The 22,236-nt window shown below is 39.6% G+C and overlaps 1 protein-coding gene across 20 annotated transcripts in view; it reads right to left on the bottom strand.

Moving 5' to 3' along the window:
- Nucleotides 1–22,236, bottom strand: part of EndoA (SH3 domain containing GRB2 like, endophilin-A) — a 339,179-nt gene that overhangs the window by 230,012 nt on the left and 86,931 nt on the right. For 17 of the 20 annotated variants that reach the window (XM_071594195.1, XM_071594207.1, XM_071594194.1 and 14 more), the window contains exon 2: nt 4,739–4,957. In XM_071594195.1, the coding sequence (XP_071450296.1) occupies nt 4,739–4,783 (45 nt within the window). In that variant the 5' untranslated portion in view covers nt 4,784–4,957. Of the gene's footprint in view, nt 1–4,738; nt 4,962–22,236 lie in introns of all 20 variants that reach the window. The other 3 variants (XM_071594199.1, XM_071594198.1, XM_071594197.1) reach the window with 2 other exon arrangements.

Raw genomic sequence — 22,236 nt, 5'->3', positions numbered from 1 at the left:
TATCTTTCCATACAACCAAGAATACAACCATAAATATATTTTCGACGAGGTCGAACCTACAGTCATAGAATTGGTGGAGAACTTGAGAAGAAAATGAAACGGACTTCTAATTTCAATAAATTCATTTCATATGGGGAAAATGGAAAAGGGAGAGCTTAATTTTAAGACCACTCACTTAACTCTTACCCCAAACGACACGCGAAAAAAGAGGAGTCTTTCACACTTTTTTTATAGGCAAATGCACGCAGGAATCATATCTAGCCATCACCCACCATTCCCAAAACCGATGCCAGACTCCGCCAGCCCGAGACGATGTGCCTGTTGCTTGACTTCCCCTGCGCCGAGAATTTTACCACTTCCATATTTCCTTCCCGTCCTCTCCTTGATGACGATAAGTCAATCCGAGGAGGCGGCCGCCCTTATCTCTTCCTTAACGACTCGCGCTCCCACGGGGGTTTTCGGGTTGATGGAGAGGGCGGGAGGTTTTGTCGGTTGTGACGCCTATACCCACCCGTTTGAGGAAGCCGGGCGGTTAAGCGGCGGGTGTGTGTCGAAGAGCCGGAGGCGGCCATTAAACTGAGTCGGCAATTGCAAAGATTAGAGAGGGGTGGGCGGCAGAGGAATCCGATTCCCGGCCAAAACCCGACACCCACAGGTCACACCCCCACCATCAGACCCACCTCAAAACCCTCCCTCATCCTTAAGCGATTTATACCCTCAGCAGAACATCAATTCGGCACTGGGACTGAAACGTATAGGATCTCTTGCATTAATTCAATGCATTCACCTTTTCGGAAGATGTTGGAATCATATTACAGGCCACACGGTAGGAAGAATAATCAACAGACGATAAAGAGAGAGATTATATATAGCTGCAAAAGGAAACTTTCCACCGCGCAGAAAAGTTTAAAACGCTATTTTCCTGCAAATTTATCTTTATCAATATCAGTATTTTTTTAAAGATAAGTTATGAATAGGCACACATATTAATCACTACTACATTTTTCAGTCTCACCTAACACGAGATAACTTGAAACACTTAAGCAATAAACCTTTCTTCAATACCGCATATCTTCTGTCTCCCTTCATTCCGTCCAACAAGCGTATTCACTTCTTCCGCTTACCTAATTTGTCTAAATTCTCCCTACCATCACAGTCTTCAAAACTTCATCAGCGATCAAAAACTCTGTATCCACTATTCTTGCCTCTTTTCATTTTTCCCAACAACACTCTCTCCTCCCTAACACGCCTAGAAATCCGTTGTTTTCCATTCCATCATACTTTTTCCATTCTTCTCGAAGGAAAATACGGATCCGAATCGCTACAATCGCCCAAGATGTTGATTTAACCTCTACCCTATTTAGTAGCAGTTTTAATATCACTCTTACCGCTTTATAACCAATAGACTAGGGGTAATACCAATAGGCTGTCTCTCTTCTCACCTCTTAAATACGGTGTCAGTTAAAACTAAATACTGTAGTACTGTCAATTTTCGACTAACTTATTGAAATTTTCCAATAATTCTTAAACTTTACCAAGACGTATGCAATTTCAGCGGTGCCTGGTGTGGAATCACCCCATTACGATAGAAATTTATCTCACTTAATTAATTACCGTACGATAGCTAATTATATGATGTGTCTTTTAAAGATAGCACGGCAAAACGGTGGGGTCTGCGAAATCTAGGGAAAGAGGTTTTTATACGTATGTTCAGAAAGTTTTCCATGATAAATCGCTGACACCTGTTCATATATGGTAACATAAAGGCAATACGGCCATGCTTAATTGGACATCAAGCGGCGAAACTACGTCGTCTTGAGATTTGGATTCCGTGCAATTAAAGTGGGCGAGATGAGGGCAATCGAGGTGGATTCGGAAAGTTTCCTCCGTAAAAAGGTCAACGGTTTAGCACTAACGACACGTGTTAAGTATTAACATTACGTCGAGTAAGGTCTAAATACCACATCCTGTCATCCCACGAAAAAGGTTCGGAAGGAATAATTTAAATAGAATCATGATGATGGAATGATATACATTTCAACTAGCACACAACCATAACATTACACATTGTGCCGCGGTGCTGTCCTGAGGTGATTTAAAGGCTGAGAGTTTCAATTGGTTCCCCTAACAAGGACACGCCATGTAAATGACTCCAGATTGATCGTCGTATTAACGGAGTAGTAGTAATTCGAAATACCATCCCTGCCAAAGGACTTGGAAAACCTTAAACACTCAAGAATAACTAAACATAAAATGCACCAGTTTACTAGAGAAATTACAAGTTGGGTCACATGAAAAAAACCAGGACGTTGAAACAACTCATAATGATGATTCTCTTTAATGCTAACCTGAGTTCGTATTAATGATGATTACTAGTTAGTCGCAGTGAAAACTGTGAAGTTTTAAATTTAAACAAAAATATATTAATTAACACACATAGGATATAAAACTTTTGCAATGCTGGTACTAATAAGAATGGAAAAATTGAAATGGACGGAAAGGAAAACAAACGAGTAAGTATTTGGGACGTTAGAGATGAGGGTTGTTTGGAAAAATTCAAACAGTCAGAGATTTTTGATTTGTTGTGTTACCTGAGATTTAGAGGTGATTAAGCAGTGGTTAGTTTAGTGTGCCCATTGAAAACCTACCATAGCCGGTAGACTAATATTAATTTAAAAAATAAAATAGGTAAATTGAACGCTCCTTAACGTCAGAAGCTTGAGAAAAGGAAAAAGGAATCTAACATATTCCACCATAATGCATGTTACTCAATGATGATACCATTGTGGTAATCGAATAGTGCTCTAAGCTACTACAACCTACATGTAAACAAATACCGCACGATCCACCGAATGTGTGTTTAGCATGGGTAGGAAGCACCAGGTGGAAAGGGTAAGGGATAAGATAAAGGAAGGGTGTTTAAAGGACTGGGAAAAGGGAAAAAATATCCACTAAAAATCACTGAAATGATGAGCATTGTGGTCCGCACGCACATACATGTTAGCAGAAAACGTAGCCTTTAACAAGTGTTAATTTTACACACCACATAAGTTCTCAGGTATATAGTATACATACGTATAGGAGGGAATAAAATACAACCAACCACGATAGACCACAACCATAACGAGATAGGTCATGCCGAACTGGAAAGAAGGAAGTGGGAAATTCTATAGATCCACGCACATGCAACTTAGACGTTCCACCCCTCACACCGTGTAAAGAGAGCTTCGACTAAGGGAATGGTTTCTGAAGTTAGATTTATTAGATAGTTAGAAAAATGATTTAATTTCATCAACGATCAAATAGGAAAATATTTTTTAAAGTCACAGGAATGTCTAATATATTTCTGCATACTGATACCGGTTATTCGTCAGTATTTTCTCGTTTGGGATCCGCACTACGAACGAAACTTTTCAAACGCATTGGCTTACAAACACACGTCTCCGCAGGGATACTGGCTCACACACGAAAAGCATGGAAACGTAAAAAAATAAACTGGACAGGCTCTTGCACGTATCGGAAAACCCCGCAAACGCAATTCGACCTCCGACCGATGGCGAGAACACATTTTTCAACACCCCAGGGAACGATCGGCTTGCCCTCCCTCATCCACTCTCGTCGTCCCAGCAATAAGGCGACGGTCGATATATCGTGTCCGCCGCGACTCCCACTTGAACTCGACCGTTACCCGGCGGCGTCCCCCCCCCTCCCGGTCGGAAACTGCGGAAGGGCGAATCGCCCCGAGGGAAACATTCGCCTCCGTAATTCGAGAAACGAGAAAAATTACGGCAAAGACCGACGACATGTTTATTTTTCTCCGTCATTGACAAAAGGTAATTTATTATCTGTCGAGGACGCGGGGGAAGAAGGGTGACAGGAAAAATTCCAATTTTTCTTAACACCGGAGGGGTGATACACTGTGCGATGGTACTTCAGAGAAGAAATTTCACTCATGCACATTTCCGCTGTAATTCGTGCAGTTTTATCACAATATTCATGGCGATAATCATGTAATTCACATCATTCTGACTCGCATCACCGCCAATGCAATGGAATTTGATATTTCGTCTCCCGGAAGGCTTCTATAATAATCACAAATCATTAATGGAGCAGTAGTTGGGTCACATGTACATTTATGTATACTCAGGAATTTTCTTGGTCGGCAAAGAACAATACCGATTCATTGTTACTTCCTATAAAAAAAACTCACTCGGAACAAATAAAGGAATAGCTGGGGTAAGACACTAGAGACAGAATTACATTTTAAATTCTAAATTTTCTAATTTATTTTTGTATAGATATTAACAAAGATTTAGAAATTTGTTATTCACTACGAACGTTAATTAAAAAAAAACTAGAAGGTAACCGCCGTTAGGAAAACCTATCTTTAAAACGTTGAATACTTTGAATAACATTTAAAAATCATTAGCCGTCTAAAAGACCCCACCAAAGCGCCAAAGCATTGGTGATACCACGTATGGGACCCGACCCAGCGCCATCTATTTTCGGGTTAAACCCATCAAGAATTCAGGTAGTCGGGAGTTTTAAAATAAAACAAAAAGTTGACGCGATGTCCGAAGTCGACCTTTTCGCCAGGCACACGCGGAATACGACACCGGAGGAAGTATGAGAGGAAGAGAGGGGTGTAAGGGGGCGAGTGAGGGTTCAGGGACCCCATCGTCCCCTAACGAGGCCCGAGTGGAGAGAGGGAAGAAAGAAAACCTTGATGTCCACTTACCTGATTGGCCTTGTTGATCTGCTTCTTCAGTCCGGCGAACGCCATGTTGGCGGCAGGTATTTAGACGACTCAATGGAATGTGAAGGAGGTGGTTTCTCGAGTAGTCCCGGGGTAGAAGGGACACGGAACGAGACGACTAGATTAGCTCTTCCTCGTTGAGAGGATAAAGGGAAGAGTCGGCCGGCTTTTATGACCAATTCACCTTCGACGGGATCTGATCTGACTGTAAAAGAAGGAAAAAATACAACGTCATTAAACAGGTAAACAAGTGGTAGAAACCATTCTATGCTATTATTATACGAATGATTTAGCGACAACTAGGCCAATTAGGATCGTCAAACGCGAGCTAACAACCAGGGATGACAATCAAAACGGCACAAATGAATTCTGTTTCGACCCAAGACGAAATGAAAAGGATCTGGGATGAGACAACTCTTCAACAAGTACAAAAAACTGCTCTAATTCCCTTTGAAGTCAATTTACGGTTTGATTTTAGTGCTGAGATCAGTACAGAATTGCATTCGATAAATGGGAATAATTTGATTTTAAATGTTGAAAATAGAAATAATTAAATTAAGTATTTCGTATCCGATTCTTGAATCCAATTACCAATCACATTTGAGCAGGGACTTCTGAAAGATTATTGATTGTTGAGTAGCGTGTGAACATTATTTTTATAGGTTTCATTAATGTGCCAAGTTCTTTTGATGTTTGCTAGGAACAATTAAATTTCAATGAAAAGGATCAAATCCGACATGACTAGTAAAATCTTATTTCCATTACAGCGTGAAAACTGGCATTGTCAAGGACACAAAAAATAAATCGCATACAGGTGAGCAAGAATCATGAGTAGAAAAAAAGATGTGGATCGTTTAACTGGGTTCACCCGACACTTAGCACCAAATTGTCATCCAGTATTGAGCATCATGATTTTAGTACTGACATAAGCATCGCTTCAAATGGCCTTTACAGGTTGTCCATGTGTCCCACGAGGTCGGTGGAAGAGGAAAAGAAACAAATTGCTTCGAACTAATAAATTACAGCAATAATAGATTGAGATTCATGATCATGAGTAAAGCTTCTTTTAAATGTATCCCTAAAAGTAAAATGCAAACAATTCACAAAGATATTTGAAAATTATTATCCATGAATGTGAGGTTAATCCAAAATGGTTAGAGAAGAAACAATTTTGTAATTTATGCTACTGAATTCTCAGGATATATCCCACGTCCTCGTCGACCTTTACCTAACATGCTGTTCCAGTTTTCGACGTAAGTTTCGTTTTGACTGCTTTTCGTGCTCAAAACATAATTCGAACGGCCCATAAAACCGAACGTTGCCATTGATTCCTATCAGAACGAAAAACAAGTATCATAAGCAACATTTAAACTAGGCTGTTCACAATGCAACAATTTCAGAGAGTAAAAACCATTACCCTTGACCGGGATTCGAACCCGGATCCCTCGATGACCGAGTGCTTTAGCCAGTTAAGCTATCACACATTAAAATTTTGGGGGCTCTAAAGGGATTTTTACGCACAAACTGTTGCACTGTAATGCACATATCGCAGGTGATTCCGTTAAAAGTTAAAGTCGCGGCATCTCCCGCAGTTTCTTGGAATTTCGAGAGATAACAATCAATAGGTTTGCAAAACTTCGATAGGAGGAAAACACAAACATAGCGCTACACATGCGTCGGATGTTAATCACGTGCGACATTTTATACCATATCACAAAACTAGAATTGTGACGTGATTTCTCAAGTAAAAATATAACCCATGCATCACACATAGGCGGGTAAGAAAATGAAAAAATGGAGAAAGATGAATCACGAATAAATTAGACGAGACAAGGTCGTGAAAATACGCCGAGAAATATGCAGCTCGATATTTTCCAGCACCATATTCACCAATAAATGTTTTCCCCACTGTAAGGACACACAAACCTTGTTCATTGGACGAATTAATTTCCGACTATTCAAAGATATCGACAGAGGTATCTCGATCCCTACTTGAGGTGCTTTGTGGAGGGCACTTTGAGTAAGTACGCCGTCCGTCGGATGGGACGTTAAACTGCGGACCCCTTGGCGCCTTTCGTAAAGAGTAGGCTAATGCCGACGCCGGGTTTCTCTCCACCCTTCATCCTTTCCTATCCATCCCCTATGGCGCAAATGACCTTAGCTGTCGGTCGCCTCCCCTCAAAACTACTACTCAAAGATATCGATCATAGCAAACTTTAAAAAAATGAAATTCATGGTTATTGGAATAACTTCACGGAAAGAACATACACTTCACTAAAATAAAATGACAATTTGCCCTGAGGATTCCTATAATGAAGCTACCTGTTTCGCAGGCTAATTCATCATAACGAACACAGAATACCCAAAAGCTGCAAACACGTATGGGAGAGTTAGTTTTAAGAAAAAAACGTGACTGCGTTAACCTCGACTAAACACGAAATCTTTCAAATCTCCCTATTTCGTTTCACTTATTTAAATTCAGAACGGAATCACACATCCCAAAATTCTTATCGTTAATTGCAGTTTGAAAAAATTAATTTGCGCATGATAAACGTACATAACTTATGGGTGGAAGTAGTGAAAGGCACGGAAAGTAAATCAAACGAGTAAATACTAAGCATAGATGGGGAGGAAAGAGGATTGTACTAAGAAATCCAAAGGAGGCAGGAAAGATGGATGCAGAGCATTCTGATTGGCAATGGGATGTTGAAGACTTTGATATAGGGGAGAGTGAGGCAAGCGAGGTAGGGGGAGGAAAAGGAGTCATGTCGGACGGAATGAAGGGAGGAAGCAAGTAAGTGGAGTTATAGCAGCGGTTATTGCTGTGTAGTGCCTTATTAGGTGAGGCTTAGAAATGTGGCCGTATTCATTCCCTGCCCATCGAAAACACAATTTAAATGGTAGAGTACAAATTTATAATAACACACTTTCTGTGTATTGCTCTCTCTATTCAACTCGTCCTTTCGCGAGTGAAAATAAGCGGTAGAGTCTCACGCAGGACGAAACCAAACAGAAAAATGCCCACACAGCAGTATCTTTATCGAGTATTTTCCAACCAACTGCAGACCATAAATACACGCCCGCTGAAGCCATAACGCTGCTCCGTAGCAAGATAAGACGTACGACACTCGAGATAAATTCTGTGCGAAACTCTTATGGAAGATTATATGCTGATCTCCTGCGTCTCAAGCATTTTGCAATGAGATAGCGAGTTTAGTCCGCCTAGTACGCTATACCATTGAAACCGTGAAGAAAAATTTCGAAGCACCAACGAAACGGGCATTTATGAAAAGCGGAGTCCAAGGGAAAATAGATCCTGCCGCTGAAGTTTGTTGCATGATTCCAAATCGCACCACCATTGCTCATTAAGTAACAGACAAAAGATAAACGTTAGAAAGAGCTAAGTTTACATAAATACCCATATTGAAGTTCTCTTTCGGCGAAAACAAAATATGCGTCTTCTAGTGCTTATCAGGAAATTTACTTGTATTTACTCTTCTATTCCTTAAAACTGTATCCTTACACACTTATTTGGCCTATGTAAAATCCGTAATTGGTTTTACACATGCACTTCTGCTCCTGAGACCTCCAATATCCCTTGTCTGGCATTGTGATATGTCAATACTTGACACATACCTCCCTAGTACAGTCCTTTAATTACGCGAGGTATTTGGTAGAGAAGACGGCGGAAAGAGGATTCAGGAGGAGGGGGAATCTTACGCAAGGTCTAACATTACAGCTATTGTTTATGAAGAGAGAAGTTTATTATTAATGCTAGATCACCAGAGAAGGCACTATGCACATACTCGCTAGGTATTGTTATTTTAGCATTTATCAACCGATTAAATTAGATCCGGATTGTTTGTTTCATTGCTTAGAACGAACTGTAAAGATGTTATATGTTTTTAAAATATTTCAAGCGTACGTGTTTTTTCAGTACAAACACGTATTTGAACTAATACAAGATATCAGCGAAAAACGCTTTCGTCAAACCTAAACGCGCTTTTTTCTTATAAATAGTAAGGATCCTTACAAGTAGAGGTGAGAAACAAGCCTAAAATGGCCTTATGTGATTCACCGAGGGTCACCTTGTGGTAGGGCGTGGGCAACTGGCTATAAAGGTAGTCGTCCCTTGGGAGGGATGCTAGCTCACTTGAATTGAATAATGAAAACCGTCTGATGAATTTTTGGGCTTAGGGGAAAACGTGACAAAAATGACCCGGTAGGGTGCCAAGGCCACGGGCACGTGGGACGAGTACTGGTCGCCTGTCATACCCTCTCTGTCACTGCTCATAGAAGTAAGAAATTACCTCAGCGCTAGGGTCTTGAAAGGTGTTTTCCCTTTCCGTGCGGTTTCATTTACTTTCCTTATCTTCTTAGCCTCTCTTAAGACTTCAAACCCAACTGAATCAACACCGTCTTCCAAAACCACAGTAAAATGATTACACTGAAAATTTTAATTTAAATATGGGCGATGTAGACGTTTATGAAATTGTGTAGTAAGTCTAAAAAGGACAGGAATAGATCTTAGGCATTAGCCCACTCTTAACAAAAAGGCACCAAAGGGCCACCCAGCCCTGTTCAGCGAAGTAGGTGGATATTACAACGGAAGCGGCCAAAATAAGAAGCCAGCACACTATAAACCACCGAATCACACAACTTTATAACCCGTTTCTTAAGAGTGAAGATGCCACAGAATTAAGTATTGAGTTCACATTTTGTTGGTCCCGCTGTAAAATCTAAGTAGCAATATTTTTCATAAGCACGCGACATTAAAATGAGAGAAAATATTGACGATACTTCAAAGTTTCATTAGATTAATCCAAATTAGGAGCCTGGGCAAAGAATATGTAGTCACAGGAAACCGTCAATCAGCATTCCTGAAATTCCTCCACACACCGTGTATTACTGGATTTGAAGGAATTCAACTGATCTTTCCATACGTAAACGACCACCTATCACGGCCTGCACAAGAGGTACTGGAGAATATTGAGTAGCAGTAGTAGTAGTTTTAAGGAGGCAACCGACAGCTGAGGTCATTAGCGCCATTAGTGATGGACAGGAGAGGATGAAGGGTGGACAGAAACCCGGCGTCGGCATTAGCCTACACTTAACGAGAGGTGCCAAGGGGTGCGCAGCTTAACGTCCCATCCAACGGACGGAATACTCACTCAAAGTGCCCTCCACAAAGCGCCTTAAGTAAAAATCGGGTTACCACTGAAACTGATACCACTTCCACCACCGAGCCATCTGGGTGGGCAGTACGTTAGCCACTGCACCATCTCGATCCCCGAGAATATCGAGGGTTGAAATAAAAAACAAAAATTATATTCGATGAGATAAATGCTGGTTCGGAGGTGATTTTGTATTACAGCATCAATGTCTCTGGTCATGAAAAATGCATACGATTACACGGGCGTGAAACAGTCATCACTGAAGTGAGCATTAGAAGTATAGCGAGGTTAAGTCAGGGTCCATTCAAAATATACCATAAACGGTACAATATCAATTATTAATCATTACATGAACATTTTTATTTTAGTGAAATTTTCGTAAAAACGATTTCGCTGGTACCATGTACATTTTAAACTCCAACGTATTCTTCTAGTTGTTGAAATGTATGTAAAAGTAAGACTTACAACATCGGCTTACAGTCTAACGTATTGGTTTTAAGCAGGCCTTCATAATGACCTTCAAATTTTAAAATGAAAATTCGAGTTATGTTCTGCGTTTTGTGTTTTCTTACACTTCGACTAGGAATAAAATCCATCGCCCATGAAACATTCCTCCTCTTCTTGAGTTTTTGAAAATAGTGGCAACTCTGTAAATAGTACTTCGGAAAAAAAAGCAATATAGCAGGGTCGGGGACGGAGGATTAAGTTCTGAACGTTTGAATGGCTGGGAAGACCACAATCTCCTAGTGACGGGTGAAAGTGCTGATTCCACTGCGGATTCAGGATAGCCGACTTCACATACATATAGCAGTTCTCGCGTCTCGGTGTTTTTATACCCCGAAGGCTTTTACGCGTTTTCGGATGGAGGTTGAAGGCCGTTTCCTTTGTGGAGGGAGCTCCTATGCCTTTCCTTCCCCCCTTCCCCGAATGAGTCCTTTGTTTATAATCAAGTCGCAATCCTCTTCCCTCCACCTCGCATGCTTCCCTCCTCGAATGCCAAAATTCATCTAAATTTTTCTTATCTTTTACTCCCGTTCTCAAGTTTTTCAATTTCCCCGTCCACAGACTTTTCTCGCTCTCCGCCCAAAGTAACGCAGCGTTCGAATTTATTCTCAACAACGCCGCGAGACCCTCCCCCCCCCCCACGATCACACTTTTTAACATTCCATCGTCAATTAAATTACTCCGCATCCATCTTTCCTGCCTCCTTTGGATTTTTCCCAGCAATCCTGTTTCCAAATGGAGATAACTCGCTCGTTGTTTTTGTTTTCCGTCCCTGTTGACTTTTCACATCCTTCTCCGCATCTCTAAAGCCTCCAATCTTCGCCAATCATCTAGCCTATCTATAGCTATCTTACCACGCCGTACAAAACTACTGTCAAAAGTTCCCGCTTATCTTTTCTTAATATCCTTACAAATGGTCGCAGTCACCAACTCCCTTCTACTTTTAAAAGCTACTCTAACACTAAAAAACTATTTAAATTTTCAAATACATATTTCCTGGAGATATTACTTCCAACCGTTACCGATTCTCTGGGTTTTCCCGAGGGTTTTAATTTGTCAGACCTTTTCAGCTTTCCGTATCTTACATGCCTGCAGCGACCTAGGATTGTTCCCGGCCTCGTTCTGTTATCGCATTCGCCTTCCTTCTCTTTGGCCCCGTACGCTAGATTCAGCCCACTCAAAATCTCCCCTCACCCCTATCAAACCATATTTCCTAAGGCGGAACCAACGATCCCCTTCTTAAACTCCTCGATCGCAGAATTCTTACTACATGACGCCGACCCATTTTTCTGACCTTACATAATGGCCTCGGCCATAAGACGCCGCCCAGGGTTAACTCAGTTCATTCGCCCCGCAACTCAGGTATGGTTACCAAGCTGCATGACTCCCTTCCATACGATACTTATTAATTAATGAATTTTTGAACCCAACTAACCAATGACAGATGGTCGGAGCCGTTTCTAAAGACTAACGTTTATATCGCCCTAATCAACAATATTTCTGAAGGAATTCATTTGTATATTGTTTCAACAGAAATATCTAATTCTGTCCATATTTCGTCTTCGGTATTGCAATCGTTTTGACGAATCGATTCCCCTAATACGACAGCCGTTTCCTCGTTCGAACTGTGGATACAATCTGACATGATGATTACTAGATGCTTATTTGAATTCAAGCGTAAACAATGCCGTCGATGAAATCAAAACAAAGAGTTGGCGCATGCAATAACATCGAGAGTAGGAAGGAGAATTAGATCGTGGATTCGCACAGGACTTAGCACAGAGTTTATATCCAATATTGAACACCCAGATTTCAGTAACTGAAATGAGCATCGTGCAAAACGGCCTTAATAGATGAGTATTTTGAAGTGGACTAAATAGTTCTTTCATATCATTATAGTGACAGTGAAATGCCAATGATGAAGAAAGACCCTCTTCCTTTCCCTTGCTCTTTATCAAGGAAAGACAGATAAGAACAGAATTGGTACTGAAATTTTCGGGATCTTCATGCTAGAATTTTGACAGGCTATTCCCCTTATATTTTCAAATCATTCAATTTCAAGAGAGACGATCGCGAGGGATATGCAATATCCCATCGCTTCAATTTACAAAATTTACCGCAGCATTCTGAAATATACCATAAAAGTTTCACAGATACGATATACCGATCGTGAATTTTAGATAACTTACAAAGTTGCCAGACTGTTGCTAATTTTAAAATAAACCTACTAGAGGTAATCTTGTCAGAAAAAGTACGTAATGAATGGAATATAGATATTATAAAATGATAATACCGAGCTGGAGTAGTTTTCATCAATGCTACATTTAATACATATTACATTAATTTATTTTCCTATATTGTTGTTGCTACTCATGTTAATGTGGATTTGTTATTTTTTGTTGCTTGTTACTGCACCATATTTTAAGTCTAAAAATGACGATGTATTTATATGCACTATGGGGCTGCATCCACAAAACAAACGTTCATTATTATTTATTCCAACGCACTTGTAGTGGAAGAATTACCGCTTTAATAAAAGAGCCACATACTGAGAGTGAGGATCAGCCATATCGTTGTAGTATATTTTGAAATAATATATAGATCAGAGGATATCAGGGTGGATTGCGATTCCATCATGATAACGATTATTTAAAAGATATCTGGTGAACAATATGGAGATAAGAGATTTGGATGAAAGATAATTTCGTTTGAAATCGAAAGAGTATTATTTCATCAATTACGAACATGGTTTTTTTGGAAAGCTCAACGAAACATTTTAATGATAATTTGGTTCCATTGCCATTATTCTCGGGTAATTATTAGTATTGCAACACGTCCAAGTATTTTAATATTTCCATGAAAGAAAGGATTATTCTGAATGATCAAATTATATTTGTCTCCATCTATATAGTAATATCTCGGTAATTTCTTTTCTTCGTTTCCGCGATGGCATTGGAACTGTATTTCTTATATAATGTTAATAAAGCTAATATTGACTCGATTACAGATTCTGCCCGTTTTATCCGCAGCAACAATGCAAACTTTGATAGTATTAAAGATAAAAAAAGATGACGTAATTAGGAACGGCATTTCCTATTTTTTTATTTTCAATATTTTTTTTATTTCTCCATTCATATGAGCCAAATCTAAGCATCAATAAAGAATAGAGAGTAAACTGTGTTATTTCAGACTTCAACGCCCCTCATGTTGATGCGAAAGATTGTTCAGTGCTTGTTTCATAATTAGAATCTAGTTGAGTCCTTTTTTCAACATGGTTACATTGTGTAGTCGGCAATGATTCTCACTGCCTCACCGTAAAAAATTCATTAAACAATTCACACCGCACTAACCTCTTTATATATCATACCATTATCTATATGGTAATGTTATTTACATGACATCCTTTATACGATGGAATAACAGTAGAAACATAGGACATTACACGGACTGAGATTTCCTACCTAATTTATTAGAAATAGATGGCACGTTTTTAAACCATGGGTGTTAGGATTTAAAACACGTTAACAAAATGGACGGTAAAATGTGTTCAATTCGCATTAAAAGCATCACCATCCATTATATTCGAATCATGACAGCAAAATTCTCACGCGTTCGAAGTTGTTTTCAGAGAATAAATTTCCCCCGGATATGTGATGACAACACTACTAAAAAGTAGCTTAGCCTTATTCCGCCAAGATGATTCGGGGGTGGCACGCTAAAGACCGAGTCACACGCTCCATTTTTTTCTTTAAAATATCCCTTAGCAAAATGCACGACAGAAAGCAGAACATATTACTTCGAAGAAGCCGTAAACCTGACAACTCAGAAAAAAAATTTGGTGTTTCTCAGAAACCCAGTTTCAAGGGTAAAGCGCAAGCAGTAAAGAATATCCCTAATACATCTCGTTAGTAAATAAAGGATGAGACCTATAACACCAGTGGTTGTTATTATGGTAGACTGAAAGCAATAATTAAATTACCAGTACTAACCTCAACTGGGACCTTGGTAAAACTGACGGCCTTTAACGTAAATCATAAAATATTGTGCATACCAACAGCACCATTTAACTCATTTAATTTATGTGAAAAATTCAAAAGGCAATTCAAACGATAATCAATATTGCACCTTTTTAAAATACGACTTTCACCATTGCTTTATAAACGGAAAACGAACTGATAAATTAATCTTTAAGCATTAACCACAGAGAATTTGTAAAAAGAGCAGCGAGTATTACCTTAATGAAAATATTGACACAGCAAATAATTACCTAGGCCAATTGTTAACCTCGGGTCTTATACACGTCCTCCTCATTTAATGACATAAGTTTGCGTTTTTAGGAGTGAAATGGCAGTTTTATGGCGAACTTTTCAATCCTTAATTTTAACAACTATTGAACTGAAAACATGGCATAAAATGAAAAGAAAATTTGACGTTAAAAGAGTAAAAAACTCTTACTTAAAGCTTTCCTAACTCCCACGTCACTTCCAGTACAGTTTTTGTCCACAGTTTTCCCTTTATTTGGAAAAAATGGTTCTGACTGTGTTCACAGTGAAGCACCAGTACATTTTAGACTTGCTAAAGTAATTAGGCATAGAGGACAAACATACAAAAGTTACTACCGACCCCTTTTACAGAAAAAGAGGTGATATCTATAACGATGATCGGGAGGACGAGGGACCCTCTATTCGTATTCCCTTACACACGAAGACCTCTCCCCCCGGGCCCCAAAATTGTAATGTTTCACGTGTTCTGCCAGGGACAACGTTCTCAACGGCGCAGATCGGCCAAACCATTCTTCACAAAAAATATAATGCGAGAGAGGACTGCTCAAATTCATGACTACCACGTCCTGAAGCAGCCTTGCAGAAAGTCAATTTATCGATCGATCCCCGAGCGTACCGCTTCTAGGGCGTTCAGTTAGGATTCCCGGGAAGAATATGACTAATCAAACGTGTCACATCCCGAGGTTTTACTTCGTGATCCTCACTTAAATAACTGGATAATAACGCTCACTCTAGGAAACAAACACGCCACGAAATAGTCACGGCAGCTATTAATAAATATTACGAAAAATAATACACAATAAAAAGCAGTCAAATATCAACAAATTACAACGCGAACTCCATACTACTCTCCTGATAGCAGCCTCGAAAATGAGGAACGCTATAGTGAGATAAAGCTAGAAACTGATAAAACAATAAATGTGCCAGCCATGGTTTCCCAGGAAGATCTGGCACCCGAAAATCACAGCTCGGGTGAAGCTGAGGGTGCACAGAGCCGTGCCTGGGAATTGAAACCGGGCCTTAAGGTCAGTAGTCCAAGACTTTACATAATCTAGGAAAAACATCTGCTCTACCTCTAGACTACCGCATCTCATACAAATAAATAAATTTAAAAAATATATATAATATATATTATATATATATATATAATATATAATATATAATATATAATATATATTATATATATATAATATATATAATATATATAATATATATAATATATATAATATATAATATATATTATATATATATAATATATATATATACACACACGAGGGTCATCCGGAAAGTAGTACCCGTTCGTGAAATAAAAAGACAAAAGTAAATATTAACAAACATAAAAAATTTTATTTGAAAGAGGATACTTTAAACTACTTCTCAACATAATCTCCAAGCAAATTAAGGCATTTGTCATAACGTGTGACAAGTTTCTGTATTCCTGCTGCATAGTCCTTCGCCGCCAGCTCATTGAGATACGCGAGGGACCCATCTTGCACAAATTTTTGCATAATGCAGATGGTGTTTAACAATTTCATGAACAATTGTTCGAGAAACATTGGGAAAATGCTCACAGATGTCATCAATTGTGACGCGCCGATCGTTCCTCACGAATTCGTCAACTGAGCTCACCAGTTGGTGTGTAATGACAGACGGTCTCCCCGAACGCTCATCGTCGTGTGTGTTCCCCCTCCCCATGTTGAAGTTGCGACACCACCGCCGAACAGACGACTCGTCCATTACATTGTCTCCATACACCTCCTTTAATTGGCGATGAATATCACATGGGCGAACGTTTCTTGCATTGAGGAATTTAATCACTGCCCTCACTTCACAACTGGCGGCGTTCTCAATTTTTTTAAACATTGTAAACAATCACAGAAACAACACAGGCAATGCTAGCGTCACGCAACTTGGCTCAGAGAAGGCAGACAAGCCACTGAAGCTATCTGACCTCGTCCAGCGGCTACTCGCGTCGTCAGCACTTCGCGGCACGAACGGGTACTACTTTCCGGATGACCCTCGTATAATATATAATATATTATATATATATATATATATATATATATATATATATATATATATATATATATATATATATATATATATATATATATATATATATATATATATATATATATATATAATATATATATATATATATATACATACATACATATTTTCAAACACGAAAAACCACCAAATGGCGAACACATTTTCATTCGCATGATACTGCTATAAGACAAAGGGATAGGAACACACACAACGGACAACCACAGAAACTGTGGGGAAGAAGGAATGGAGCAGTTCACAAAAGTAAAAAAGTTTCCTTGACCGGGACGCAAACCCGGATCTTTCGACTTTCCGGGCCTCCTAGCCTTTTCGAGATACTTTTAACCACTTGAACTACAGCGGAATCGTAAATTACACTGACATTTGCAGGGGGTTTAAAGTCCTGTGTTCGTCCTTTGTGTGTGTTCCTATCTATTTTCCTTATATTTTCAGGATTTCCACTTATCTCTGATCTCATAATTCCCTGACTTTCCAGGTTTTCAATACCAAATACGATGTTTCTCATACCCTTTCCTTAAACTTAAAGGGCCGTGACGAAACCTACTCCAATTAATATACACATATAATATTCAAGGGAATACAATAAAATTTGCTAGCATAGTGTGCAAATAAAATAGTTAATTTGCCAAAATTTTCAAAATTAATTTTGGTAACTAACATTTAATATACCTTGATCAAAAAGTTCCCGGAATAACCACCGTGTGGCGCTCCCATCGTTCCGATTTGAGTTCTCTTTTTTTTGTTAAATTGGTACATCTGTTGTTGATATTCCCTTTAAATCTTAGTGTCATAACTTGACATTTGCAAAAGTTACGTAGCCAAGAGTACATCTATCTCTGTGTGTGTTGGCGATTTTTTACAATTGCAGAAATGGATTTAAATTTGCAACAACGAACTTGTATTAAATTTTGCGTAAAAAACGGATTTAGTGGCGCACGGACGTTGGAAATGTTGGAAAAGTGTTTCGGCAACGATTCTCTAAAAAAAACGGTCGTTTACCAGTGGCACGAGCGGTTCTGAAGTGGTCGTGAGTCAATCGAAGATGATGAACGCAGTGGCAGACCATCGACATCGAAAGTCGGTGAAAAAATTGATAAAGTAAAAGAAATGTTGGTCAATAACCGCAAATTAACCATCAGAGAAATAGCGGAGGACTTGAACATTGCCTATGGATCCGCCCAAGACATTGTGGTTAATGATTTGGGTTTCCGTCGTGTAGCAGCAAAGTTGGTTCCAAAAGACCTCAATTTCATGCAAAAAAGAGACCGTGTTGACGTCGCAAAAGACATGATTTGCGAGGCTGAATGCGATCCCACATTCATCAAAAGGATCATTACTGGAGACGAGACGTGGGTTTATGAGTACGACACGCAATCCAGACATCAGGCAAGTGAATGGCGTTCACCAAATGAGCCGAGACCAAAAAAACCACGTCGTTTTCAGTCAAAAAAGAAGGCAATGCTGACGGTTTTCATGGATTACAACGGTGTAGTGCATCATGAATTTTTGCCAGAAGGCCAGACAGTAAACAAAGAGTATTATTTGGGCGTTATGAGACGTTTGCGTGAAGCAATTCGCCGAAAGAGACCAGAAATGTGGGCAGAAAACTCGTGGATTTTGCACCATGATAACGCACCGTCGCACAGTGCTATCATTATTCGTAATTTTTTGACGAAAAATGCAACAAATACCATCCAACAGCCACCGAATTCACCTGATTTGGCTCCCTGTGACTTCTTTCTGTTCAATCGAGTTAAAAAACCATTACGGGGAACGCGTTTTAGCAGCCGAGAGGAAGTAATGGAAAAATCGCAGGAAGCACTGATGGACATACCGAAAACCGAATATAAAAAATGTTTCGAGGATTGGATCAAGCGCTGGCATAAGTGTGTTGCAGTCGATGGGGATTACTTTGAAGGGGACAATATAGATTTAGATGAATAAACTTGTATTTTTAATTTTCTGAATAAATTCCGGGAAATTTTTGATCAAGGTAGTAGACCAACTTGAGGGAAAATATTATGAGCCTGTATTCCTGCGATAAAAGGGTAAATTATAATTTTTCCGCGGAAAAATCACATCCTGACCACCCGTACTCAGATTATGAGTTGGCCACCGGACAGACATGATAAACGGAGGACAATAGGATACCAGCAGTAAAGAACCGAACTGATTCGCTCATTTCGGTATAATTCGAGAGATTAACTGGATGAATCTAACAAAAACTTATCAACTCAGCCTTTGTATGTATTTTCCTTAAATTTCCTGATTATTCCCGGTTTTCCTAACCACCGAAATTTCCCCCGAATATTCCAGGTAGTTGGCAGATCTGCTTTACTTTTCTGTGCTTGACTATATATAATATAGTGTGCTTTAGAAGGTCGTATGAACCTTACCGCAGTTTCCGGAATTTATTCCAGTACCCAATGGTGGAAATAAGACTTTTGCTCCCAAAGATATAAATACAGGGTCCGTACAATAAGTATCGGGAATGGTTCCAAAAATCAAAATTTATTGCAGTTATAATTAAAATTACTTAATAATCTTCAAAATACATTCCTCCTACATCGATACACTTAGTTCAGCGCGTCTGCCACTCGTCCAAAGCCCGCTGGAAGTCGGTTTCCGGAACTGTTGAGAGCCTTTGTCGTCGCCGCTTGATCCGCTTCGAAGGAGTCGACCCGATATCCTTTGAGCTCCCTTTTTATTCGCGAAAACAAGAAAAAGTCAGGTGGAGCCAGGTCATGGCTGTCGGAGGGGAGGTGAGGCAACGTTGCCACGCCGAATTTCGTCAGCAGCTGCTGTCTGTTTTTTTTCTTCGCTTAAGACTTTCGGCACCAGCTTCGCGCACACTTTCCTCATCGCAAGATCCTCTGTTACAATGGTGTGAACGGTTCCGACTGAAAGGCAGGTCTCCTCACTGATAAGGGCGATGGTTAAACACCTTTCAGAGTCCAAAACGTTTTTCACCTTGGCCACCTGAGCATCGGTTCAAGCGGTCGTCGGGCGTCCGACGCGGTGCTCGTCTTCGATGAGCTCCCGGCCTTCCTTAAATATTTTGTGCCACTCAAAAACTCTTGTGCAGCTTAAGGTATCATCCCCATAAGCCCGTTTAATTAGTACAAGGGTGTCCGACGAGGATTTTCCGAATTTAACGCAAAACTTCACAGCGTAGCGTTGCTCGACGGTGCGTTCCATGCTGACCGGACGACACCACAAACAATCACACGTCACAAAAATCCACCTGCGGCCTCAACGCATGCTCGGAGGCGGGCGACTGAACTAAAGTGCGCCTGAGTGGTGGGGGACTCCTCTACCGAGCCGGCCGGTCGGACCCCATCCACCGCTCAGTTGGAGCTACAGCGAAACAGCCCCGATACCTATTGTACGGACCCTGTATAGGGAGATGGTCACATGTTTTTCTCTTTGTTTTTAGCATTTCCATCAGAATGGCATGTGCTGATTTTTTTCTACCGAGTAAACAAATAATACTGCTCGGTTGTTTTCCCTTATTTCATTGTATCGACTCAATCTCTATAGGGGGCGTACCGAAAAGCAAAATAAACGCTACATTATTCTAGACTACATTTTTAACTTAAAAAATATGCTACAAAATATAGGTGCACTGATTCTATCCCCGAAATGCTAAGTTCCAATGATTTCGACATAGGAAGGAGGCTGAACGATAAGTGTGTCTCAGACAATTATAGACTGTTTCACTTAAATGAAGCTATCTCGAGATCATTCGAATAAATTTCCACTTGGCCCCGAAGCCAGGTATTCAAGACCTTTTTGTATATTACATTCCAACTACAGGATGTATATTCGAGTATTTGACGTGCTCTTCGATGAACTTCCTTACGACAAAAAACATGAATAAAATAGGGTTATACCATTTTCATATTTCAAACTATACATACTGCATTAGTACCATCTCAATTCATATGCAATTACTGTGCTGACCAGGAACAGCAAGACAGATCGCTTACAAACTGATTTTAAGGTAAAATACTAATCAATAATGCCATTTTTTCGGAAATAGTCCCAGACACTGAAGAACGTCCATGCCTGAGTATAACCTACACCTTGTTCGATCAAGCCTTATCAAGTCTTGGAGAGGTGGAGGATTAAATACTCGAACGTAGCTAATAAGGCTTTATTGGAAGATGGTGAAGGTTTTGTTGAACTTCTGAGCAAGCATGAAGAAGACAATTGTCCCGTAATTGTCTACATTTTCACACGGACCTTAAGTAATGGCTGGTACCCTAACTCTCCATTCTAACGGAACGAGTTTCGGCGTTCAGGTCAATAAGTACAATTAAAGATATTGGCATCCCCGGATTGAATTGAACGTAGACCACGTCGTGGGATAGCGAGCAAAGAGAAGATAACTGTACCACAAATGTCTCTGTTTTCACAAAGACCTTAAAATGACGGCTGGAACCTTTTACTCTCTATTCTACGGGCATTTTTGATGGCGTTCAGGGTAAGCGGTACAATTTCAAACACATTACGTTAAAGGCAGCGCCGGATCAAGTATCAGGCAAAGCACTCGATATCGTGACACCGGACGGTAAAAGATGGCGGACTATTTTTGCTTTCGGCAAATTATTAGTATTTCCCCATTGGTGGGTATTGATTTCTTTCCCAGCCTAGTAATTCCCATTATTACTTTTCTTCAATTTTATTTATTTTATTTAAAATTTTTTCTACAAGTTTATTCTGCAATTTATTGCTCAGTTGTGTATTTTCCAGCAGCGTGGTTTTTGACGTTGAGGATATCAGTTCACAACCATAACGCTTTTCGCATAAATGTGTGTATCTCCCCATACGTTACCCATTTATTTTCTATGTGACGTCATTTTATTTCTTTATTTAATTTTGTATTTTTCTAATAATTACATTTAAAATATCTAAGCTCATTGTTAGAATGATTGTTTCCGTTTAAATGCATGTAACTGACAAGGGGTTAGGTGGAAGATGGGACTATCTAGTCTCCATCTCCCACCAACAAAGGCGTTTTGTCATTTTTATTTAATTATTCATTACACGACCTATGTTTTGAATTAAGACACCTGCAAATGACTTATCAAACCTAAAATTAATCCACGGAATAAATAATTTCATGTGGAAATGCATTCAGAGGTTTTACATCGATTTAAAGAAAATCCGGAAGCTTTCCCGCAATCAGGGAATACATGACTCATTAAAGTGAAAGAGAATACATATAGATTTACAAAAGAGCAACGGGTCCAAACATCCTTGATCGGTGCCCTCTATCTTAGAATATACCCATTCGTCACCCCAGTGCACCGTTTTAGGAAATCGACTGTTTAGGTCTCCTTCAAGTATATCTTGAAAGTTTTACTATCACCATGCATCATTACCGTAAACCAAAGGAAAACCAACGGAGGAAACTGACTGAGGAAGTTATTCTTGATTTTCAAAA

The sequence above is a fragment of the Hetaerina americana genome, unplaced genomic scaffold, assembly GCF_022747635.1.
Source record: "Hetaerina americana unplaced genomic scaffold, ioHetAmer1.1.p SCAF_6, whole genome shotgun sequence".
Classification (NCBI taxonomy): Eukaryota; Metazoa; Arthropoda; class Insecta; order Odonata; family Calopterygidae; genus Hetaerina; species Hetaerina americana.
This window is presented reverse-complemented; position numbering and strand designations above follow the sequence as displayed.